Source organism: Oncorhynchus mykiss, chromosome 6 (genome assembly GCF_057628025.1).
Source record: "Oncorhynchus mykiss isolate SJ-2025 chromosome 6, ASM5762802v1, whole genome shotgun sequence".
Classification (NCBI taxonomy): domain Eukaryota; kingdom Metazoa; phylum Chordata; class Actinopteri; order Salmoniformes; family Salmonidae; genus Oncorhynchus; species Oncorhynchus mykiss.
The window spans coordinates 33,510,737-33,533,227 of NC_143027.1; the positions used below are offsets into that span (position 1 = coordinate 33,510,737).

At 41.8% G+C, this 22,491-nt stretch overlaps 3 protein-coding genes, 1 long non-coding RNA gene and 1 pseudogene across 8 annotated transcripts; 3 read left to right on the forward strand and 2 right to left on the reverse strand.

Moving 5' to 3' along the window:
* Positions 1–1,229: 1,229 nt before the first annotated feature.
* Positions 1,230–8,788, reverse strand: LOC110526890 (cell division control protein 45 homolog; annotated as a pseudogene). Its single transcript, XR_016496969.1, has 12 exons — positions 8,589–8,788; positions 8,301–8,360; positions 8,070–8,162; positions 7,775–7,954; positions 4,222–4,443; positions 3,882–3,980; positions 3,056–3,213; positions 2,390–2,519; positions 2,251–2,334; positions 1,969–2,085; positions 1,738–1,815; positions 1,230–1,508 (listed from the first exon to the last, which is right to left on the reverse strand). The product of XR_016496969.1 is annotated as a cell division control protein 45 homolog (transcript).
* Positions 8,789–9,147: 359 nt separating this feature from the next.
* On the forward strand, positions 9,148–12,844 carry LOC110525806 (ubiquitin recognition factor in ER-associated degradation protein 1). The gene is made up of 12 exons (XM_021606245.3): positions 9,148–9,198; positions 9,649–9,781; positions 10,000–10,032; positions 10,136–10,257; positions 10,519–10,649; positions 10,756–10,828; positions 10,997–11,065; positions 11,179–11,247; positions 11,321–11,371; positions 11,511–11,599; positions 11,828–11,912; positions 12,072–12,844. The coding sequence occupies exons 1-12, from the start codon at positions 9,196–9,198 to the stop codon at positions 12,141–12,143; spliced, it is 930 nt and encodes a 309-aa protein (XP_021461920.1). The 5' UTR covers positions 9,148–9,195; the 3' UTR covers positions 12,144–12,844.
* A 251-nt stretch (positions 12,845–13,095) lies between these two features.
* Positions 13,096–16,030, forward strand: c6h22orf39 (chromosome 6 C22orf39 homolog). The gene is made up of 3 exons (XM_021606247.3): positions 13,096–13,397; positions 14,636–14,803; positions 15,025–16,030. Exons 1-3 carry the CDS (start codon positions 13,368–13,370, stop codon positions 15,160–15,162), a joined length of 336 nt encoding a protein of 111 aa, XP_021461922.1. The 5' UTR covers positions 13,096–13,367; the 3' UTR covers positions 15,163–16,030.
* LOC110525810 (uncharacterized) lies at positions 15,919–17,610 on the reverse strand. 4 transcript variants are annotated; one of them, XR_016496629.1, is made up of 4 exons: positions 17,508–17,580; positions 16,953–16,984; positions 16,780–16,861; positions 15,919–16,597 (listed from the first exon to the last, which is right to left on the reverse strand). It is a non-coding gene; the product is annotated as an uncharacterized LOC110525810 (long non-coding RNA). The 4 variants fall into 4 exon arrangements; XR_016496631.1 differs by having other exon boundaries at positions 17,394–17,530; XR_016496630.1 differs by lacking the exon at positions 16,953–16,984 and having other exon boundaries at positions 16,003–16,597; positions 17,508–17,610.
* LOC110525808 (3-ketoacyl-CoA thiolase, mitochondrial) lies at positions 17,508–22,057 on the forward strand. Its single transcript, XM_021606246.3, has 10 exons — positions 17,508–17,888; positions 18,511–18,677; positions 18,780–18,908; positions 19,335–19,451; positions 19,587–19,734; positions 19,935–20,110; positions 20,317–20,446; positions 20,566–20,636; positions 20,840–20,994; positions 21,231–22,057. The coding sequence occupies exons 1-10, from the start codon at positions 17,873–17,875 to the stop codon at positions 21,313–21,315; spliced, it is 1,194 nt and encodes a 397-aa protein (XP_021461921.1). The 5' UTR covers positions 17,508–17,872; the 3' UTR covers positions 21,316–22,057.
* The last annotated feature ends 434 nt before the right edge of the window (positions 22,058–22,491 follow it).

The following is a 22,491-nucleotide window of genomic DNA, read 5'->3' on the forward strand; positions in this document are numbered from 1 at the left end:
ATTAATTTTCAAAGTCTGCTGCCTCAGTTTGTATGATGGCAATTTGCATATACTCCAGAATGTTATGAAGAGTGATCAGATGAATTGCAAAGTCCCTCTTTGCCATGCAAATGAACTGAATCCCCCAAAAACATTTCCACTGCATTTCAGCCCTGCCACAAAAGGACCAGCTGACATGTTTGTGATTCTCTCGTTAACACAGGTGTGAGTGTTGACGAGGACAAGGCTGGAGATCACTCTGTCATGCTGATTGAGTTTGAATAACAGACTGGAAGCTTCAAAAGGAGGGTGGTGCTTGGAACCATTGTTCTTCCTCTGCCAACCATGGTTACCTGCAAGGAAACACGTGCCGTCATTGCTTTGCACCAAAAGGGCTTCACAGGCAAGGATATTGCTGCCAGTAAGATTGCACCTAAATCAACCATTTATCAGATCATCAAGAACTTCAAGGAGAGTGGTTCAATTGTTGTGAAAGCTTCAGGGTGCCCAAGAAAGTCCAGCAAGCGCCAGGACCGTCTCCTAAAGTTGATTCAGCTGCGGGATCGGGGCACCACCAGTACAGAGCTTGCTCAGGAATGGCAGCAGGCAGGTGTGAGTGAATCTGCATGCACAGTGAGGCAAAGACTTTTGAAGGATGGCCTGGTGTCAAGAAGGGCAGCAAAGAAGCCACTTCTCTCCAGGAAAAACATCAGGGACAGACTGATATTCTGCAAAAGGTACAGGGATTGGACTGCTGAGGACTGGGGTAAAGTCATTTTCTCTGATGAATCCCCTTTCCGATTGTTTGGGGCATCCGGAAAAAAGCTTGTCCGGAGAAGACAAGGTGAGCTCTACCATCAGTCCTGTGTCATGCCAACAGTAAAGCATCCTGATACCATTCATGTGTGGGGTTGCTTCTCAGCCAAGGGAGTGGGCTCACTCACAATTTTGCCTAAGAACACAGCCATGAATAAAGAATGGGCCAACGTGTATTAACCCATGCTCCAGATCAGTAGACTGGGGGAGATGGTTTAACCATCACAGTTTCTATGGTCCATATCACATACTGAGAAATTTTATTACACACCCTACTACAATGTTTGAAACGTATCCTTCCCCTAGTAGATGGTAGCTTCAACAATTATATGTGGATAAAATATAATTTATTAAGTGTTACATAAAATAAAAAATAAAGACAACCGAAGGAAAAAAACGAATTTACATGAGATTAAAAACATTTAAACATTTAATTTTATTTTTTACAATATACACATGGAATTGGCATCAAAGTGTCCAGAGCTGAATAGACAAAACATTGGAAATACTGTTAGCTGAATAAAAGAGGTGAAGCACACAATCGAGATCTTCATCACATTGGGCATGAATCTAATTGTAATGTCAGTCTCTTCCAGCATCGACAGCTTTCATATGTCACCTTCAGGAACTTTACCCAAACAGTGTGCCTTAGGACAGCAGGGTGATGAGAGCATTCAGAAAATTAGTCCTGTCCTCCATCTTTAGCTCAATGACTGCAAAGGGAAAACACAGGTAATGATGTGTGTGTGTCTGTTCCCATGGGGAAATGGTTAACACCTGATGATGTAATGATTACACCTGTAAGAATGACTTGAGGTATCTGATGAGATCCAAAATCAAGTATTGAACTGTGTGTAAGAAAAAGAAGTGTACAGCTAACAGGTTCCATCTGTAATGTCTGCTCTCTTGTGGCCAATATATACAATGACAAGAACATTTTACTTAGAGGTGTCGAAGTGGTTGTCGAGAGTTCTGGAGCTGGTGCTCTCTGCTGCCTTCTCAAACGCACAGCCAATGAAACTATTGGAGGGGGAGAGGGTGAGAGAAAGTAAAGGCAGAGCAAATGAAAGGAAACAAATTACAATGGTCATTTTTTGGTTTCCCCACAAAATACAACCAAGAACATTCAAGTGCTGTTATCTTGCACACGACTGACACACGTTATGGACTCACTTCTTCTTGTCGGATGTCTCAGACTCAGGTGGGATGCCCACAACGATGACAGTTCCCTTCAAAATCCATGGGCGCAGCTATGACCAAGGGCAGTAGCTTACAGCGCTTATTCCTTGTCTTTGAACAGGCATAGGCAGACATAAGCAAGAGCAAGAGCGATGCAAAGGACCCCAAAGGAACATCTAAAAACACATTTTCTTTTGAAACTAATTGAAGACAAGGGGCAATAAAGCTAGACGGGGTCTTGGACAGTGGGTAGGTGAAACACAGTGAGGAACTCACGGAGCGTACGAAGGCTTTGAGCAGGTACTTGCAGAGCAGAGTCAAAGCCATGGGCTTGGAGAACAGCTTCACATCAGGAGTGCCATGCATAGAGATGGAGAGGAGCATTAAAGGGGGGGCATCTCACTCACACACGCACCTCCAAGAGGTAGCAGTAGAGGAAGGGTCCCTGTGACAGTATGAGGTTGGTGCAGATGCAGCTCTGTTGGATGGCTTTCAGCTTCTTCTTAGCCAGGTCAATGCCACCATGGAGACACTCAAGGTTACTCCTATCAGGATGGGATCATTCTAACACCTAGGGTGCATTCATTAGCGCACAGCATAGCAAAAAGTTGTGCAATAAAATTTGATTCTATTGGACAAATTCAGGTAGGTAGTCTCCCGTCTCATCCCGTTTGTATGGAGATAGAAATCTATTGAAATGTTTAATATATCCTTTCTATAATACCTCCAGCATCGGCACCATGCAATGCACCCTGGATAAAAAATGTGCTGGACTCTGCGTTAAATTACACATTTCTCGAAGTAGGAATTCTGACATGTATGATAGACGTTTTCACAATCTAAAAGTCATATTATATTAACTTCCAGTGTAGTGAGAGCGTCTATCACGGTGCTACAACATACCGGGCAGGATTTCTGTCTGCTTGAACTCCAATAACTCAGATACACATGAAAAGACCCCAACAAAAACAACAACATTCAAGATGGGTGAACCTTTTCTTTAATGATATGCATCCAGATGTATTTGGTTTATATTCATGTGTGTGTGTGTGTGTGTGCGCATGGATGCACGTGTGTGTACCAGGAGAGGAAGTCAAGGGCCTTGATGAAGTTGTCGCCAGGGCTCTCATCCTTCTCAGTGTTCTCCAGCAGGGCGACAGCAGCGTGCACCACATTGCCAGGAAACGATTCTTGAAGCCAAAGTGAACGCCGAGCGTCTGGATACCGATGTCCTTCATACTGAAGGAACAGTGACAAGAGCATTTAAAATGATGGTTTTGGGTATATTAAGAGAGGAGAATATTGTATTCATAATATACAGAGTCAGACAACGGAATCCAGAGTCATTGATACCGGGGATTATTTACAGATACAGGTAACTGGTCAAATAAATTGACCACAACCATAAAGTGTCTTTATCAGGCACCGGGCCACCACGTGCCAGAACAGCTTCAATGCACCTTGGCATAGATTCTACAAGTGTCTGGAACTCTATATGAGATGTGACACCATTCTTCCACAAGAAATTCCATAATTTGGTGTTGTTATGTTGATGGAAAATTCTGTCTCAGGCGCCGCTCCAGAATCTCCCATAAGCGTTCATTGGGTTGAGGTACGGTAACTGGGACGGCCATGGCATGTGTTTACATCATTTTCATGCTCATCAAACCAATCAGTGACTTCTCATGTCCTGTGGAGAGGCAATGTCATCCTATGGGGACATAGCTATGGTAGCCAAAATAATGGTATGCACAGGACTTTTATACACGACCCTAAGCATGGGATGTTAACTGCTTAATTTACTCAGGAACCACACCCGTGTGGAAGCACCTGCTTTTAATACACTTTGTATCCCTCATTTACTTAAGTGTTTCCATATATTGATGCACTAAAACAGACACTCTTACCTGTATTTCTTGGACGATTATTCTATGACTTCTCAGAGATTCTCTTTGATTGACATGTCCATGGAGTTGAACTTCTGCTTCACCTGCTTCAGGGGCAGGCTGGACAACACAAACAGAAAGAATCTTTAATAATAATTCAAACCACCCATTATCATCAATGAATCAAATGACAAACTGCTGCTCATTACTCTTGATGAAGTGACATTTGTCCTTCAGAGGCCACTGACTAATTGATTAGTAAATTATACTCAAGAATTTGAGTCCCGCATGTCCCTAGAATGATCATTTGCTTATTTGACAGATGATTCTAGTTGACAGTCAAAACTTGAGGGTAGCATACCCCATGTCAGCAAGGAACTCTTGGAGTTTCTTCTGGCTGTGCATGGACCAGAGCTTGAAGTTGCAGGAGGTATGAGTTACATATACTCTCATACAGAGACCAGTGTTGGTACAGGGCCAGACACAGACGGAGACAGTGTTTCAAGGGGTTAACACACAAAGAATGCAGGACAGAGAGCAGAGGGTGACAAGCAGGCCACTTCACTTTTTCCACATTGTTATGTTAGCCTTATAAAATGTTCCTCAAACTACACATAATAGACAAAGCCAAAACATGTTTAGAGATTTTAGCAAATGTGAAATGAAAAACAGGAAATACCTTATTTACATAAGTATTCAGACCATTTGCTATGAAACTCAATTGAGCTCAGGTGCATTCTGTTTCCATTGATCATCCTTGAGATGTTTCTACAACTTGATTGGAGTCCACCTATGGTAAATTAAATTGATTGGACATGATGATTTGGAAAGGCACACACCTGTGTAAATAAGGTCCCACAGTTGACAGTGCATGTCAGAGCAAAAACCAAGTCATGAGGTGGAGATGGGAGAACTTTCCAGAAGGACAACCATCTCTGCAGCACTCCACCAATCAGGCTTTTAATGGTAAAGTGGCCAGACAGGCCTTTTACAGAGGAGTGGCTTCCATGAGAGCCCGCTTGGAGTTTGTCAAAAGGCACCTAAAGGACTCTCAGACCATGAGAAACAAGATTCTCTGGTCTGATGAAACCAAGATTGAACTCTTTGGTCTGAATGCCAAGAGTCACATCTGAAAGAAACCAGGCAATACTCATCACCTGGCCAATACCTTCCCTACGTTGAAGCACGGTGGCAGCATCATGCTGTGGGAATGTTTTTCCGCAGCAGGGATTGGAAAACTAGTCAGGATCGAGGGAAAGATTAACAGAGCAAAGTACAGAGAGAGATCCTTGATGAAAACCTACTCCAGAGTGCTCAGGACCTCAGACTGGGGCAAAGGTTCACCTTCCAACAGGACAACGACCCTTAGCACATATCCAAGACAATGCAGGAGTCGCTTCAGGACAAGTCTCATTGTCCTTGAGTGGCCCAGATGTCTGTTTTTAATAAATTAGCAAAAATGTCTAAACCTGTTTTTGCTTTGAGTATTCTTGGGTATAATGCTACAAGCTTGGCACACCTGTATTTGAAGGGGTTTCTCCCATTCTTATCTGTAGATCCTCTCAAGCTTTGTCAGGTTGGATGGGGAGCGTTGCTGCACAGCTTTTTTCAGGTCTCTCCAGAGATGTTCGATCAGGTTCAAGTCCAGGGCTCTGGCTGGAACACTCAATGACATTCAGAGACTTGTCCCGAAGCCACTCCTGCTTTGTGCTTAGGGTCGTTGTCCTGTTGGAAGGTGTACCTTCACCCCAGTCTGGAGGTCCTAAGCGCTCTGGAGCAGGTTTATCAAGGAACTCTGTACTTTGCTGCGTTCATCTTTCAGAGTAGGTGAACTGATGATCTCTGCATGCGTGGTTCCCACCGTGAAGCATGGTTGAGGTGTAATGGTGCTTTGCTGGTGACACTCAGTGATTTATTTAGAATTCAAGGCACTCTTAACCAGCATAGCTACCACAGCATTCTGCAGCGATACACCATCCCATCTGGTTTGCGCTTAGTGGGACAATCATTTGTTATTCAACAGGACAATGACCGAACATACTTCCAGGCTGCGGAAGGGCTATTTGACCAATAAGAAGAGTGGTGGAGTGCTGCATCAGATGACCTGGCCTGCACAATCACCTGACCTCAACCCAATTGAGATGGTTTGGAATGAGTTGGACCACAGAGTGAAGGAAAAGCAGCCAACAAGTGCTCTGCATATGTGGAAACTCCTTCAAGGCTGCTGGAAAAGCATTGCAGGTGAAGCTGGTTGAGAGAATGCCAAGTGTGTAAAGCTGTCGACAAGGCAAAGGGTGGCTACTTTGAATTATCCAAAATATATTTTGATTTGTTTAACCCTTTTTGGTTACTACATGATTCCATGTGTTATTTCATAGTTGAGGTCTTCACCATTATTATACAATATAGAAAATAGTAAAAATAAAGAAAACCCCTTGAATGATTAGGTGTGTCCAAACTTTTGACTGATGCTGTGAGGATTAGATAGAGAGGACCCAGTTTCAACATAATCAATATATAATCCATACTCACTGAAGTTCCACGGTATTCATATTGCTCATAGTCAAACAGGATCTCGCGTCTGAAATGAAAGTTTTAAAAAAGGCACAATATCATTACTATTTAAACTTTTAAAACTCTAAAGAACCATCTCCTTCGCTCTATCCTTCTCTCCACTGCCCCCTAAAACATGGGAACATGTTGGTATAAATAGCAATACATCACTGCAATATGATCGGCTTTGTCCGCTATTTGTGGAATCATTGTCATACACACAAATCAAATTACACCGGACATTTTTTTAAAAATAAGAACCATAAATATGAGAAAGATCCACCTTGGCTCAAATGGTTATTTACGTAGAGTTTGGATGGGATAAATAGAGGGTATATTTCTTTGTCATAACTTTTGTGACATCAATATGGTAATACGTCATCGCATCGTCTCCGTTTCCCAGAAGGCACTGAGCCTCCATCACTCTTATTCCCAGTCCTCGCTGCCTTTCTTTTCATCGTGGAAGATGTTGTCATAGGAGGGCATTCCAAGGCCATCATCCTGCTTTATCATCAGCTTCACCTTGGGGGGGGGGGGGGGGGGGGGGGGGGGGGGGGGGGTGGGAGATTGGGTTCAGAACACTGGTTGATGGTGGTTATGCCATCTGGACAACAATTTCTTTGCTCTTTATCATCTCAAAGGTAGTATCCTCAAGGACTTTTCTCCTGTGAAGTCACGCAACTGCTGCCAAAGTCAATCAACCACTTGTGAACGACTGGCCCAAACTTAGACCTCTTTATTAATAATTTAATTTATTAATAATACAAGGTCTAATTGTATTCCAATAGCAAATGCTTTCGAGAACTCACAATCAAATGACTACCTGTATAGTGGCAAATGTTCCACGTTGGAATGTATATCCATAGTCAGTACTTAGAAAGCCCTCCCTTACATGACCACGTAGTGCACAAGAAACTATTAAATCCAATTGTTAGATGCTACCACCACCCTCCAAATCAAAACCAAAACATGCATTCCATGTTGTGTTCTCGCTTTGCGTGCACACCTGTCTGTTCCTCACACTTGTTTGTCCTAGCTAATCAGCCTTGCAATATAGGAGCCATGATGCCACAGACAAGAAGCAGAATGGGGCATGCACACACTGACATCAATGTTTTGATTTGGGGGGGGGGGGGTCAACAATTGGATTTAATTATTTCCCGGCACAACAAGGCGATGCAAACAACGCATTATGAATCGAAACCGTCCACCAAAGAGCCACAGACAAACGGCGGTAAATAAGTGGGCTAGTGTTATACGGCTAGACATAGAATATAATCTTGGTCTAGAAGCTGGGCTAGTAAAGGACTGGTGTACCCTAAATAACAGACCATGACTATGTCCCAAATGGCACCCTATTCTCCACATAGTGCAGTACTTTTGCACTTTTTACAAGAAAAGGTGTAATTTGGGAGATAGACATTGACTACATCCACAGGTCTGTGTGTGTCACAGATGAAGAAGATGGAGTCTTCCTCTGGCTGTAAGGTTTCCAGGAGATCAACATTGGCTCCACAGTTGATCAGGACAAAATAGTGGAACTGAAATTAGAGCAAATAACACACCTGTCATAGATGTTTGTGTTCTTGATAGTCATATTTGACACCATACGATTAACTCCAGGGCTATCAGGACTGGACAGGAGTGTCACACTACCTGCTCCTTGTGCTCTAGGAAGGCAGTACCAAGGTCTTGCCACCCTGTCACTGGCACCAAGGTGTACTGGACCTAGCCACAGTGAAACAGTGCCTGTGTAGAGGGTGGTGTAAGAAGCAATCAGAATACATTTGAATTACACAACTATGCAGCAGAACAGTTGACAACAAACAGTGCAGCTATGTCAGAAAGTTAACTTATTTGACAGCAAACGAAAGGGCTCTAATTCACCTGTAACATCTTACAGGCGCAGAGTGCATCGATATCCGATGACACCAGGAGAGCAATTCTCTGAAAACAACGCAATTGAGAAACATAACAATATTCAAGTCACAGAAGCTTGTAAAAGTAACATCGTATTCACTTGTTGCAAAATAGCAGGCAAATTAACGTTAGCCGACTGAAAAAAATAGTCCTCTCCTCTCTATTGTTAGCTAAGTACGTTAACTAATTACAGTAGTCAACGTTATCTAACTAATTAGCATGCAGGAAGCTAATTTCAGTTTCAGAAGCTCTCACCTGGTTGACCACAATGTCGTAGAATTCCTTTCTTATGTCCGCAATAAACATTTCACACTATTTTCGTGAGGTTTCATAAAAAATATATATATATAGCTATGCGCTATTTGTTCTTTGAGCTCAAGTTGAAACACCAGGAGCTTTTTTGTTGCATGCCCAACAGTTCCTTGAGGAAATATCACGCCAAATTCGCACGTCAGCTAACGAAATTTAAACAGCCAATAAAACTCTACCTACCAGCATGCAATTTCTATTGTTCAGTTTTACACAAACTCTACAAAGTGGAGTTTTATTGGCTGTTTAAATTTCGTCAGCTGACGTGCGAATTTGGATAGGGTATCTATCCATCCAGCTCTGTGAGCCAATCGCGTAGGATGTGATCTTGTTTTCTGGATTATGATTGCTGTTCATGCTTTGTTTTGTGATATTCGTCACTTCCTGCTGTCATCGTGGCTAAGCGGAAAACAACATAGGAGTTTCAACCAGCAGCCAGTTTGCCGGAGCAGTAATAAGCTATTTAATAGAAGAAGAATAACAAATAAGCTATTTATTATAGCTTTATTCAATACATTTTGATATATAACGTTTTGGCGTACAGTAGCACATCATGGTAAGTACTCAATAACATTGGTTTTGACTGTTGCTTTTGTCAAATAGTACCTACACTAACAACATCGCATTCGAAATTCATTAGCTAAATTAACTACCGTTAGCGAGTAGGAAATAGGTAACGGTAGCTAGCTCCCTGGCTAGCCATTTAACTAAAATGACACATTGTCTCTATGCGATTTAAGACTAAATAAATAGCTACCTTGCTCAGATACTTTACTACTTTACTTGTGAATCGTACTGCTTTAAAAAATCGTTATAGGGTGTCACTTGTCACCTAGTTTTACATTACGCAGGCTAGCTAGTAGTTATGAAGATGTTTGAAATTAAATATATATTTTTAAATAAATCAGGGTAAATTAGCTGCAGTAACCAGCTGACTAACTGTCTCAAAATAGCTAATTTTAACCTAACAATACTGCCTAATTGTTTTTCGAAATATATGTCACAGTTTTCCTTCAACATGTTTGATCACCCGATCCCACGGGCTTTCCAAAACCGCTTCTCCACTCAATACCGCTGCTACTCTGTGTCCATGCTGGCGGGTCCCAACGACCGGTCGGATGTGGAGAAAGGAGGAAAAAGTCAGTAATCTATGTGATGGCTGTTCTATAAATTGTACATTCGAATTTATCATAACTATACAAGGAATGTATGGAGTTTAACACCTATGCTTTGCACCAGTTCCCCATACACAAGTGAGAGATTGCAGTTACCCTCATCATACAGTCAATGTAGTATGTATTATCCTGCTCTAAGTGTTCTTCAGTGCTCATATCACTGTAATGTTTTCTCCTTATAGTTATAATGCCGCCATCAGCACTTGATCAACTAAGTAAGTATACTCTTCCTACATTATCCAGATTTAAACTCTAATCTACAAATGCCATTTACCCAGCAGATGTTGTTTTTTTACCCTTCACTCTTTTCCCCCAAAGGCAGACTTAACATTACCTACCCCATGTTGTTCAAACTGACCAACAAGAACTCAGACAGAATGACACACTGTGGTGTCTTGGAGTTTGTAGCAGATGAGGGTATTTGTTACCTGCCACACTGGGTGAGCAGGGTTGTTTTATTTCAACACTTGTTTTTTATAAACTGGTGAAGTTTTAATAAACATATTCATAGCCCCTGGCATATATCTAGTGCCATATTTAAGTTTTCTATCAAAGGATGTTTTAAATTAGGGACACACAGTGTAGGTTTATAAGTCACGCTCATTAAAATCTTTGCTCACATATAACCAGCTCTCTGTGGTCATGACCCTTTTTTTGTAGTGTGTCTGTAGTAACATGGCTGTTTGTGTGTTTCACTGTAGATGATGCAGAATCTCCTGCTGGAGGAAGGGGGCCTGGTCCAGGTGGAGAGTGTTAACCTCATGGTGGCAACATACTCCAAGTTCCAGCCTCAGAGCCCAGACTTCCTGGATATCACTAACCCCAAAGCAGTGTAGCTACAGTTATAGACTTATCTCTCTGCACATTTAAGTGCCATTGAAAATAGACACAAAAACTACTCTGAAATTATTCTCACATTCTGCTTGTCTGTCTCATAGGTTGGAAAATGCCTTGAGAAACTTTGCCTGCTTAACCACAGGAGATGTTATTGCAATTAACTACAATGAAAAGGTAACTATTTAATGTTATTGGTATGATGACTGGGTTACAAGACAAAACTGTAATGGAATTTGACTTTCCAGCAGAATGTTGCTTCTAAATTTAAGGTGTGGCTTACAGTTGTGCCTGACCTGTATTATCTTTCTAACACCATTTTTTTTCTCTCTATACTGATTTCAGATCTATGAACTGCGAGTGATGGAGACTAAGCCAGACAAGGCCGTATCTATCATTGAATGTGATATGAATGTAAGATCCTCTGTACTGTTTATCATACCTTAAATGGAGACACAACACTGTAGCTTAGATTATGGTACCGAATAGCTCTACCTCACCCAGCCATACCTGTTGTTGTCTCTCAGGTGGACTTTGATGCTCCGTTGGGTTACAAAGAACCAGAGAGACGTTACAAAGCACCAGAGGAGCCCACAGTAAGAACCACACGTATTTAATATTTCTAATCTGGTGTATGTTTGGATGAACTCTAATCACTCCTCACAACAGGAAGAGGAAGGAGACCCCAGCACTTGGACTGACATGGACATGAGATTCAGAGTGAGTTTGCTTATATTTTTCTTACTTACTGCAGTTTATACACATACTGTATGGTTCACTTTAATTTATTTGTATCTCATACACAGTCATTCGCAAATTAACCCATGAATGAATCTATGAATATTTATTCTCTCTATAGGCCTTCACTGGTTCAGGCAATCGTCTGGATGGCAAAAAGAAAGGCATTGAGCCTAGCCCCGTCCCCATCGATCCCAGTGACATTAAAAGGTTGGGAGCTATGACCAGTCTAAAACCAATCCCTAGCCCTTTCCCCATATCCTGTCACTTTTGTATTTGCAGATCAGATCTGCATTATCTCCCTGAATGCATATGTGACTAGGGTTGCAAAATTCTGGGAACTTTTAAAGTTCCTGGGATTTTGCAAAACTACATGTGACATGCTATGATGACACCGGCTCTGGTCTTAACCTTTAATCCCTCTCTGTCCCCATACAGAGGGATTCCTAACTACGAGTACAAGGTCGGAAGGATCACCTTCATCAGAAACTCCAGGCCTCAGCCCAGGAAAACAACAGAGGATGTAAGTACGATGGTCAAAAAAGTCAAAGGTAATAAACCGCTCAATCCCTTTCCTGCAAAACTGAAATTCAGAAAGGTATAAAAGCCATATTTAGACAGTTTATATTGGATGTGCCAAATTTGAATGCATTAAGCTAAAGCTGGTCTTTTATATTTACAGGAGGATTCAGAATTCATCGCCTTTTCTGGTGAGGGACAGTCACTACGCAAGAAAGGTGGCAGAAAGCCTTGAGGCACTACAGTATTCAACTGCAGAGACTGACTGACTTACTATAGACTCTACATACCCACACATCCATCATAAGAAACCAATAAAAGCAAGTCATGAAAAGAGCTTGGTTGATTTTTCTGTCCCGTAGCAGGAATCAGCAAGGTTTTACTTTCTTTTGATGATATTGTAACGGTCTTGTCCATGGTCAGCATGTTAAAAGCTCTTCTAAAAAATGGAATGCTATTCGGACTGAGGTTAGTCAGTGGAGACTTCTGCGGAGAGAACGGCTCACAATAATGGCTGGAGCGGAGCGAATGGAATGGCATCAAACCATGTCTTTGATACCATTCAACTTGTGCTGTTCTAGCCATTACCGTCGTCCCCAATTATGGTGCCACCAACCTCCTGTGGTTAGAGTACAGGGTTGCTGGTCTGAGCCCAGCCAAAGCCAGCTACCCTTTCCTTTTGCTACAATATGATGAATATAAAAAAAATTCTACCTTGTTTTCTCATAATGGGATTACCCTTGTTGATGATGGAGTGGGTTAGATTTTTCTTTGAATATGTATCAAATTAATTAGGAAACGCTTCTGACATTGGAACCTGTTGAACTCGAACTTTGAGAGTGATGAGTGGTGGAGGTGGATAAGAGCCATTCCTTTGTTTATTGATCAACTCTGAAATAAAGTACAGCGTTTTGAATAAAGTGCACTCTGTATAAATCTCTGTTTATTTTTGTCTTTAAATAATTGTGTGTGGAAGGATTTTAACATTTTGGTTCATAGAGCCCAAAGTTAATGTGTATCAGCAGGTATTGAAATGGCTACATATTGTAATTCATACGTGTGCAATAAGCACAGTAAAGGGATAGAGCAATTTATAGATGTGAATAATTTTCTTTGCATACTTCTGCAAATATCAGCTTCTTGTTCTCGAGTTCATTCATTGCCGGAAGTGGGTGGGTGGGACTCCTGCTTTTTCAGTTTTCTATTAGTTACCACAGCCACAAAGTCATCGTAAATTATTTTTTTTATGAAAACAAAAATGTGCTTTTTGCTCTTAATTTAGGGTTATGGATAAGGTTAGCACTGTGGTTGAGGTGAAGTTTAAAATAACATTTTAAGAAGGAATTACATAAATAGGCGGGGTTTATTAATTTTTGGTTTAGGTAACTAGTGACGACCTTTTCACAGTGCTTGATTGGCCGTTTTCGTCCTCTTGTCAAAAGTCAAAACAACGGAGGTGATGATGGCAGATTCTGGAGCAATGTGGAGGGTAATGTACCAAATTCATGTATTGTTTATGATAACGTAAGGTCACCGTATTTCACTAAAGGCCCTAGTCACCAATGTAACTCGTTTGTAGCTAGCGAGCGTTATATGACTCGATAGTATGCTCTGCTGTTCGAGGCTAGTGTACATGTTAGCTAGCAAGCTAAAACCACATTGAAAGGGATAGCATGAATTTGAGCAAAGGTTTTCTTCCCTCGACTGATCATCCGACTTGAGAGAATATCGAAGCTAGATAACCAATTAACCACAGATTAGTTAGTATCTAGCAAATTGGCACTTTGATAGGTGTTGTTTAGTGGACGGTCAACGCCTCACCATTGTGTTTTTCTTGAACTCTGATTATACTGGAACGCCAGCTAGTTTTTCAGTTATCAAATGGCAATACAGCCCTAACACAATGAAATGCTGCTGTCACATTTAGGAAATTTAGAACAATGCTCGAGGAATTGATTCATACTGTACATGTATCATCCTATGTACACTGAGCAAAAAGTAAAAAAAAATGCAACAATTTCAAAGGTTTTACTGAGTTACAGTTCATATATTAAATAAAGGTGAAATAAAAAAAATTAAAAAATAAGGAAATCAGTCAATTGAAATAAATTCATTAGGCATGATTGTACACGACTGGGAATACAGATATGCATCTGTTTGTCACAGATACCATTTTTAAAAAGGTAGGGGCGTGTGTAATGGGAATTTTAATGTTTGCTTTTCTTATAACCAATTTCTGTGTTCTTGCAAGTGGCTGATGACAAATCACACCTATCAGTAGCTGCAATTTGGCAGTACGCCCAGATGTTGTTTTGAGAACGAACTAAAGATATCTCAGTTTCAAGGTCCATATAAAACTGTACGTCAGACCACGCACCGTCTCAGAGAATCTGTGGAACTGTGTTGTGACAAAACTCCACATTTTAAAGTGGCCTTTTATTGTCCCCAGCACAAGGTGCACCTGTTTAATGATCATGCTGTTTAATCAGCTTCTTGATATGCCACACCTGTCAGGTGGATGGATGATCTTGGAAAAAAGGAGAAATGCTCAATAACAGGGATGTAAACAAGTTTGAGAGAAATATGCTTTTTGTGCATATGGAACATTTTTGGGATCTTACAACACATGTTGTTTATATTTTTGTTCAGTGTAAATATGGCAGAAGTATTAACCTCGATCACGTCATATGCTTATGTCTATTTACCTGTGATATGTGACCGCCATAGCCGCCCCGGACCTGTGATGACTACTGGAGTGAATTCAGACACTGCAAAAGCCTGTGGAACCGTTTCCATAACTACTATGCCCATGGCACATCCCCCTCCTGCGGGCAGTGGAAAGAAGACTACTACTCATGTAGAGAGTGGGAGAAGAACCCATGCCCTGAGACCAAGGTACAGTTTAGCACTCAATCATCATTTCTGCTGTGAGGGGAAATGGCCTAATCAACGTTGGAACAGCAATACTGTATTTACAGGGAAACTGCCATCAAGGTCCAGAAATGTTGGCTACAGTTTGCTTCTGTACAGGATACTACATTTGTAATATGTCTCAATTGTGAGAGATCAACCAACCAACTTGGTCTGTTCTCTCTCTTATGCTGTCCCTACTGCAGGAGTCTTTACAGCAGAGTGAGAGGAACCGGGAGGCAGAGCAGAGGAAGTTCACCCCTGTGTGGGACCTGAGACGAGATCCGCCCAGAGACTGGCACATGCCCCTGCACCAGGGAAAGTCCCCAGATTCCCAGTCCTAACCATCCCCTGGGTCAATACTGCCATGGCCCTAATCATGGGCAGACCAAGGTCAATGTGGCATCTGAGATCTGTTTCACTACACAAACTTAACCAATTCTTCTAGCTTTAACTGTAGAGATTGTGGCTAGGGAGCCATGGTCCTGGGGTTATTCAGAGCAATCCATTGACATTAGAGCTAGAATTTTAAAGTACAAGTATTTTTGGAACAAGTCATAATTGTTCATGGCAGAATGTATGTTCTACACAATGTATTTTTACTTTATGTTCTTGAACTTTTCTGAATATGCCCCTTGCAGAGGGTGTGAAGGCTTTTGTCCCAGCTAATATGCTCTTAACCACCTGACTCTTATTGGTTCAGTTGAAACCATGTTTAGAAAGGTGTTTTAGTGCTAGGCTTGGTTGGGGAAAAGCCTGCTCTCCAGGAACAAAACCACTCTGGCGTAGATTTTTTTTCCAGAGGTGTCCAATTTTCTTCACTGGTATTAGGGCGGTGTTCTCTACTGCTAGAAAGTTCTACTCTAATCAAAAACAAAATTATTGATAGTGGCAGAGTGTTGTGCATTCTTTCCATACATTATGTGTGTACTGGGAAATAATATTTTGGGGAACAGCTAAAAGAGATACTGGATTAGGAAAAGGGTAGGCACACCATCCAGTATTCTGGCTTCCACCAGTGGTCTGACTGTTTTTGTCTCGTCATTGTGTGGAAAGAGACTCTACCTATTGCAATTGAGGCCAGTGTTTCTGTAACACCGTTACACAGGATCTTTGCCTTTTATTATTTCACATGATACCTTATCTAGTGTTACATACATGCATACATAAAAATGCATTTCAAATAAAACAAATGTGAATCCTTTATTTTAACACCCTGGTATGTTTTACTTACAGACTGTATTTAAACCTATGAGATCTATGAATATAACATTACAGAGCACACACACTACAGAATGTGAATCACTTCATGAGTGTGAATAGAAACTTGTGTATCCATGCTAGGGCAGTTGTCAATACGATGAATAGGTCATGGTCAGTAAAGCAGTTAAATTACCCTTACTTTGAATGAGACATACACCCACTAATGGTGCCCGGGCCGTTGTTCTGAGCAAGCTTAAATGTTTATCTTCTTTCATGAACATCCTCGTCAAATATTTTGTCTGTCTGTTCAAATCATGTGAAAACATGGATGAACAACCATGTCAACGCGTATTACGCCCACAATGTGTTACACTCACTGGGTGTAAACTTTGATGTTGCATTTGCCCTCAGGTGCCTCGTGAAGCTGGATCCCTGGTGGTTGAAAGGGAAGAGCAGGGGGTTTGGCCTCAGTGATTCCTTGTAGAGCTCCTCTCACTCCAGCCTCAGCTCCTCCAGAGCATCCCACTTGGCCTCCACAGCCAGACTTACTGCCTCCATCTCAACCCGGTGCTGGGTCTGCTCATAGAGGGGCAGGGTGGAAAGAAATTCAAATGTGGCACAGGAACTGGTTATAACAAAATGTCTGCAAAGAAGGTACAGTAATTGTCTGCTCACTGTTTTTTTGCTTCTAAATAAGGATCTTTAACGGGGCTGTGGTGATGAAGCTTCGGCCAACATTGGCTTACAAGATCACATACCTGTTTGTAGCAGGACCACTCCTTCAGCAGTAGAGCCCGTTATTCACTCTCCTCAAAGGGAAGCTGAGGAACACAGCACACCCTAGAGGAAATGAACAAATAGAGTAAGGACCTGTTCAGGTGTACATTAGGACAGAGCAATGCATTTGGATTGCACTAATAGTGCTCTTTACGAGGGTCCACTTTCTTCTTCTTTGGCTCCGCCCTGTAATGGCACACATAGGCAGAATGAGTGAGAGTTGAGCCTGTAGTGCAATTATAACAAATGGTGCCAATAGAAAACAGAGTAGACGACTGAAACTAACGTGCACCAGAGAACAAACTCTTTGTAGACAACAAGAACCTTGTCTGACTTGACCATTCACTCCAATCAAAGAGCTGTTCAGAACATAGCAAGTCAGAGGAAGGGGAGTATTAGTTAGCTAAATCTAGCCATTGTAACAGCACTGCAGTAAATAGATAACTTAGCTAGCTAACTGGCTCAGATTTTAGCATACAACTGGACAACAACTATGATAGAATTAAATACAATATGTAGCTACATGTAGAATAAAGCATGTTCAACTGCTGTAACAACGTTGCTAGCTATGCACACGGTGCATGTTACAACTCACCTTGCCACCGCAGTCTGTCGGGACAATACCATACACAGGGTACGCGATACAGCCAGATACATGATTGCTATACTATATGACTCGTGTTTAAACACGTCAAATAACAGTTATTACCGTGTATCACTGCTGCCTCCTTGCTTGAAAATGGAGAGAATGACGTACATGAATCTCGAGTTTCACATGGACACTTTCGATCCCATTGTTGTAACATTGATCTGGTTACGTCAGATATATACCATTGGTAACATTAGAATAGACATAGCTACATCACGGAATAAATATTCTATCAGTAACCATTTAAAAATATCCTTCCAGTACCATCTGAACATGAAACGTTCGTTGTATCGAATGTTGTTGTCTCAATGATTAGTTACACATTATTTAGGTAAAAGGTCAAGATTTGCCAGGGTTTGGCAGAAAGTGCCCTTAAATTCCCACAGATACACTGACCTTCGTGGACGTGAGGAGGAATCAATATTATGTCACTTATCAGAAGTAAGTTATATTTTGATATTTAGCATAAACCACGCACTCACCACGAAATGCATGCTTTTCTATGAACATGCTTTGCTTGCTCTGCAAAATAAAGGCAGCTATGCATACTGCGTGGCACACGTTAACATCTGTAAAATAATAACCAGGTGACTCCTGAAAATTGGTAAAGTATAGCTAGTGTTCATAGATTATCAAAACAATCAATTTTGAGCTGATTAATTTGTTCCTGTCTTTGGAGCTGTTGGTATTCAATGAACGAATGACCGCTGTCAGTCTGTCTCTATATGTAAACAAAGCTATTTAAGTGTTGTCTTGTTACATAGTTTAACAACTGTCAGTTAATCCTCTCTATCGTTAACGTTTTTATCGGCTAGGTGAGTTGGAGATGAATGTAGGTTAAAGGTGACCGCGGCATTTCTTAGTTACAAGATAATTACAATGGCACTGCAGTAGATTATGATAGGACTCTAAAGCAGTGAATCTAGGCAAGGCAGCACTTTTCAAGTCAAATATTTGTATTGCTTTAGATATTCACATAGATGATGTCATCAACAACTCTAAAGCTGCAGTAAAGCTGGATTAGTCACCTCACACCCAAACCCTCTTCTTTCTCTCCATCCAGGTGTGTTTATTGTGTCTGCTAAGCGGACCCCGTTTGGCACCTACGGCGGGGTTCTGAAAGACCACAGTGCAACAGACCTAGCAGAGCATGCCTCCAAGGCTGCTCTCGCCGCCGGGGGAGTGGCACCCGAGCTTGTCAACAGTGTCATCTTTGGAAACGTCATGCAGGTGTGCTTAAAACTCCAAAAAGCAAGCAGAGGCAAGGATAAACTCAAGGAAGGAAATGTTTGAGCTGACTATACCTCTCTCTCCCAATCTCCTTCCCTTCAGAGCTCTGCAGATGCTCCATACATCGCCCGTCACGTGGGCCTGAGGTGTGGGGTGCCCATCCCAGTGCCTGCTCTCACCGTAAACCGCCTGTGTGGATCTGGCTTTCAGTCCATCATCAATGGAGCTCAGGTATAGTAGACATATAAACACTGAGACTCTACACCAGGGGTTTTATTTTCTTGCTGTCAAAATGTGCTAAAAATTGTCCTCTAGTGCTTTGGGAGTTTTCTATGCTCCCTGAGCTGGAGAGCCAATAAACTTTGAATGTAGTTCCATTGACTGTGCGCAGTGATAATTAGTGATCTGGACAGTCAATAAACGGTATGAATATAGGTCCGTTATCATTTCTACAAAGTTTTGAGTTGTTTTTGTCATTTTAAAGTATATTGAGGTCACCCCATGCCCCCATGTGTTTAAAAAAAAAGAAATGTTAAACTCAAACCACCATTTCATTGTTTGTAGGTCAATTGTAGGTGCATAGTTTCTGCCGATGGCATAGGAACATTAGTAGCCTTGTACCATTTGTCTTCTTTAAGACCCTGTCTGTGTCTGTAGGAAATCTGTCTGAAGGACTCAGAGGTGGTATTGTGTGGAGGCTCAGAGAGCATGAGCCAGGCGCCGTATGCTGTCCGCAACGTCCGCTTCGGAACGAAGTTCGGACTCGACCTCAAGGTATTGAATTAATAAATGAGGAGAGATAAAATACCAAATGGGTATAGATTTTGTCACTTTTGACCATAAGGGCCCTCTAACAGCTGCTCTGAACCAAGGGCTAAGCTAACGTGTTCTCTCTTTCCTTTGTCTCAGCTGGAGGACACTCTGTGGGCGGGACTTACTGACCTGCACATTAAGATCCCCATGGGCATCACAGCAGAGAACCTGGCAGTGAAATACGAGATCAGCAGAGACGACTGTGACAAATACGCACACCAGACACAGCAGAGGTGGAAGGCAGGTCAGAAATCAACCCTTACCCTAACTAAGCTCACATGTTTACAATCTCTGCCTTGATTAATCAGGGATTCCTAATTATCTGCCCTCAGAAATATTATGACAGTGAACGCCATATTACCATGACAATAAACTGTTTTTCCAGATTTCCATCTGAATGCTGACCACATCCCTGAGTTTGTCTGTGTGCTCTCTAAACCTTAGCCCACGAGGCGGGCCACTACACGGCAGAGATCGCGCCCATTGATGTGAAGGCTAAGAAGGGCAAGGTACCCATGACCCAGGACGAGCACCCTCGCCCCCAGACCACCCTGGAGCAGATGGCTAGGCTACCTCCTGTCTTCAAGAAGGAAGGAACGGTCACTGCTGCCAATGCATCAGTGAGTACTAAATAAGACCGATTCAATTCTGGACCCAAGCTCTTCCACCCAGTTCCTACCATCTTCTACTAACAGAGTATCACATTCAATCTGTCCCCAAGCACACCGGTTTTAAATGGAGTGCAGATCATTTTAGTTTGCTGGGTGTAAATCCCGTGTGCTAGTTTTGAATGTACTGATCTTCATGTTCTGTTCCTATTCCACAGGGCGTGTCAGACGGAGCTGCTGCCTTGGTGATAGCCAGTGAGGAAGCTGTGAAAGAGCACAAGCTCACCCCATTGGCAAGAATAGTGGCATATCACGTCTCCGGATGTGACCCAAGCATTATGGGAATCGGTGGGTGACTGACAACATGTACTTGATGAAAACATATGATACATCCCAATATATAGGCCTTTCTAGCATGGCCATCATGTGATTTCTGTTCGTAAGGTTCTGTCATTCTCCACCATCAGGCCCAGTTCCAGCCATCACTGAAGCCCTGAAAAAAGCAGGTCTCACCCTCCAAGACATGGATCTGGTGGAGGTATACTTGTCTGTTTTATGTTCATAAATAGGAACTGATGCAGAAAGTGGCAGATATTTGGTTGCTCTGTTTTGGTATACTCTGGGTCATGCAGCTTACCTGATAGAATTGATTTCCTCATTTTGTCTCCTTCTCACTTGCTCTGTCTTTCTCCTGCTCTGTCTTCTCCTGTCCTTCTCTCTATCCCCTCTGCTCTCTCTCAGGTGAATGAGGCGTTTGCTGCTCAGTACCTTGCGGTTTCCAAGGTGTTGGGTCTGGACCCAGAGAAGAGTAATGCCGATGGGGGGGCCATTGCCATCGGGCACCCCCTGGGAGCCTCAGGAGCACGCATCACTGCGCACCTGGTCCACAAGCTCAGGTAACCCCACCACACCAGTAGTCTTCTTACTACTCCGGATCACTTCTTATCACTCTGTAAATATGTAGACAAAAATGGTCAAATAAAATTAGAACAATTCATTGTTGTCTCATGTGAAGTAACAGGCAAATGCTTTTAACTATGAAAAAAATAAGACACAATTCAATGGCTGAGCTATTCATGTTATGTCACAGAGAAGTGGTCTAATGATTCATTTGTGTTTTTCTTTCTCTCAGGGGGATTGGGGGAAAGTATGCTGTGGGATCAGCCTGCATCGGTGGTGGACAGGGCATCGCCATCATCATAGAGAACACTCACTGAGGAAGAGACCAAACCATGCACACTCAGAAGTGTACTTTCAATACCATCCAAACTCGAAATACACCACACCCTACATACCCAATAGAGTACATGCCATATACACACTCGAATGCGACTTAAGATTTTTGTCCAATGTGGAGTTTAAACACCGGATTGCATCGACTTGAAATGTAAGAATATCCACCCCTCAAGATTTTTGTATGTTTGATGCATACTTTGAAACATCCCAAGACTCTACCACCTACACTCGAAGAAATACACAATATCTCGTCAATTACTCCAGAAAATGATTGCTGTTTACCTAAACACAGAAACAAGGGTGTTTTGTAACCCAAATGTCTGTGATAAACTCCCTCGTATACTTCATATTCCTTTTACCTTTTCTAAATGTTTATGTATGGAAACCATACTGTCTGTATCTGCTTAAAGAGGCCTTGTGAATCTGAAGGGCTAAATCTGTTTTTTTTTTTGTAAGGGACTGTCTTTGTCTTTGCCTTGATAACAGTGCTAGCTCATTGGTTGTACTATTTACCTCTCGCTGTAGCATATTAACAATTGAGATGAGAAGTGTGGTTTGAGTTTGGGTGAAGTTGCTTTCTGTGGAAGGAGAGAAGCATCTCTGCCTCTTCCTTACAGCCTCTCTCTTGCCTTGCATTTTAATATGAATTATCACTCCGCAGGGATCTGCAAGGTTGCATTTAAGATTTGTTAGATTTTTCAAAATAAAAAAATTATCAATACATTTGTGTAGGATTGTTGTTCACATTCTTTAAATAATATTATTTACTAGGCCTATTGCAATAATACTCCCATTTTGGGATGTCATAATGCCTGAAGAAGTATTTTTCTCAGGAACCACATCAGTATAGCAATGTAGGTGACCTGGAACGCCACCGTAATCTGGATCCTGGAAACTGACCCTTTGAGAAAAACTGATATGAGTCTCTACAGATTGGTATGGATACATACAGTATATTTTCAAAGGCAGCTCATCATTATTTTATCATGAGTGCTAAAAGCGAACAGAAAATGTAGCTCTATAAATTACAAATACGACTCAGTCATTAATCACTATTTTATCATACAAATACAGCATTTATGTGTTTTAATTAAGCAATAAGGCTCAAGGAGGTGTGGTATATGGCCATATTCCACGGCTAAGGGCTGTTCTTAACC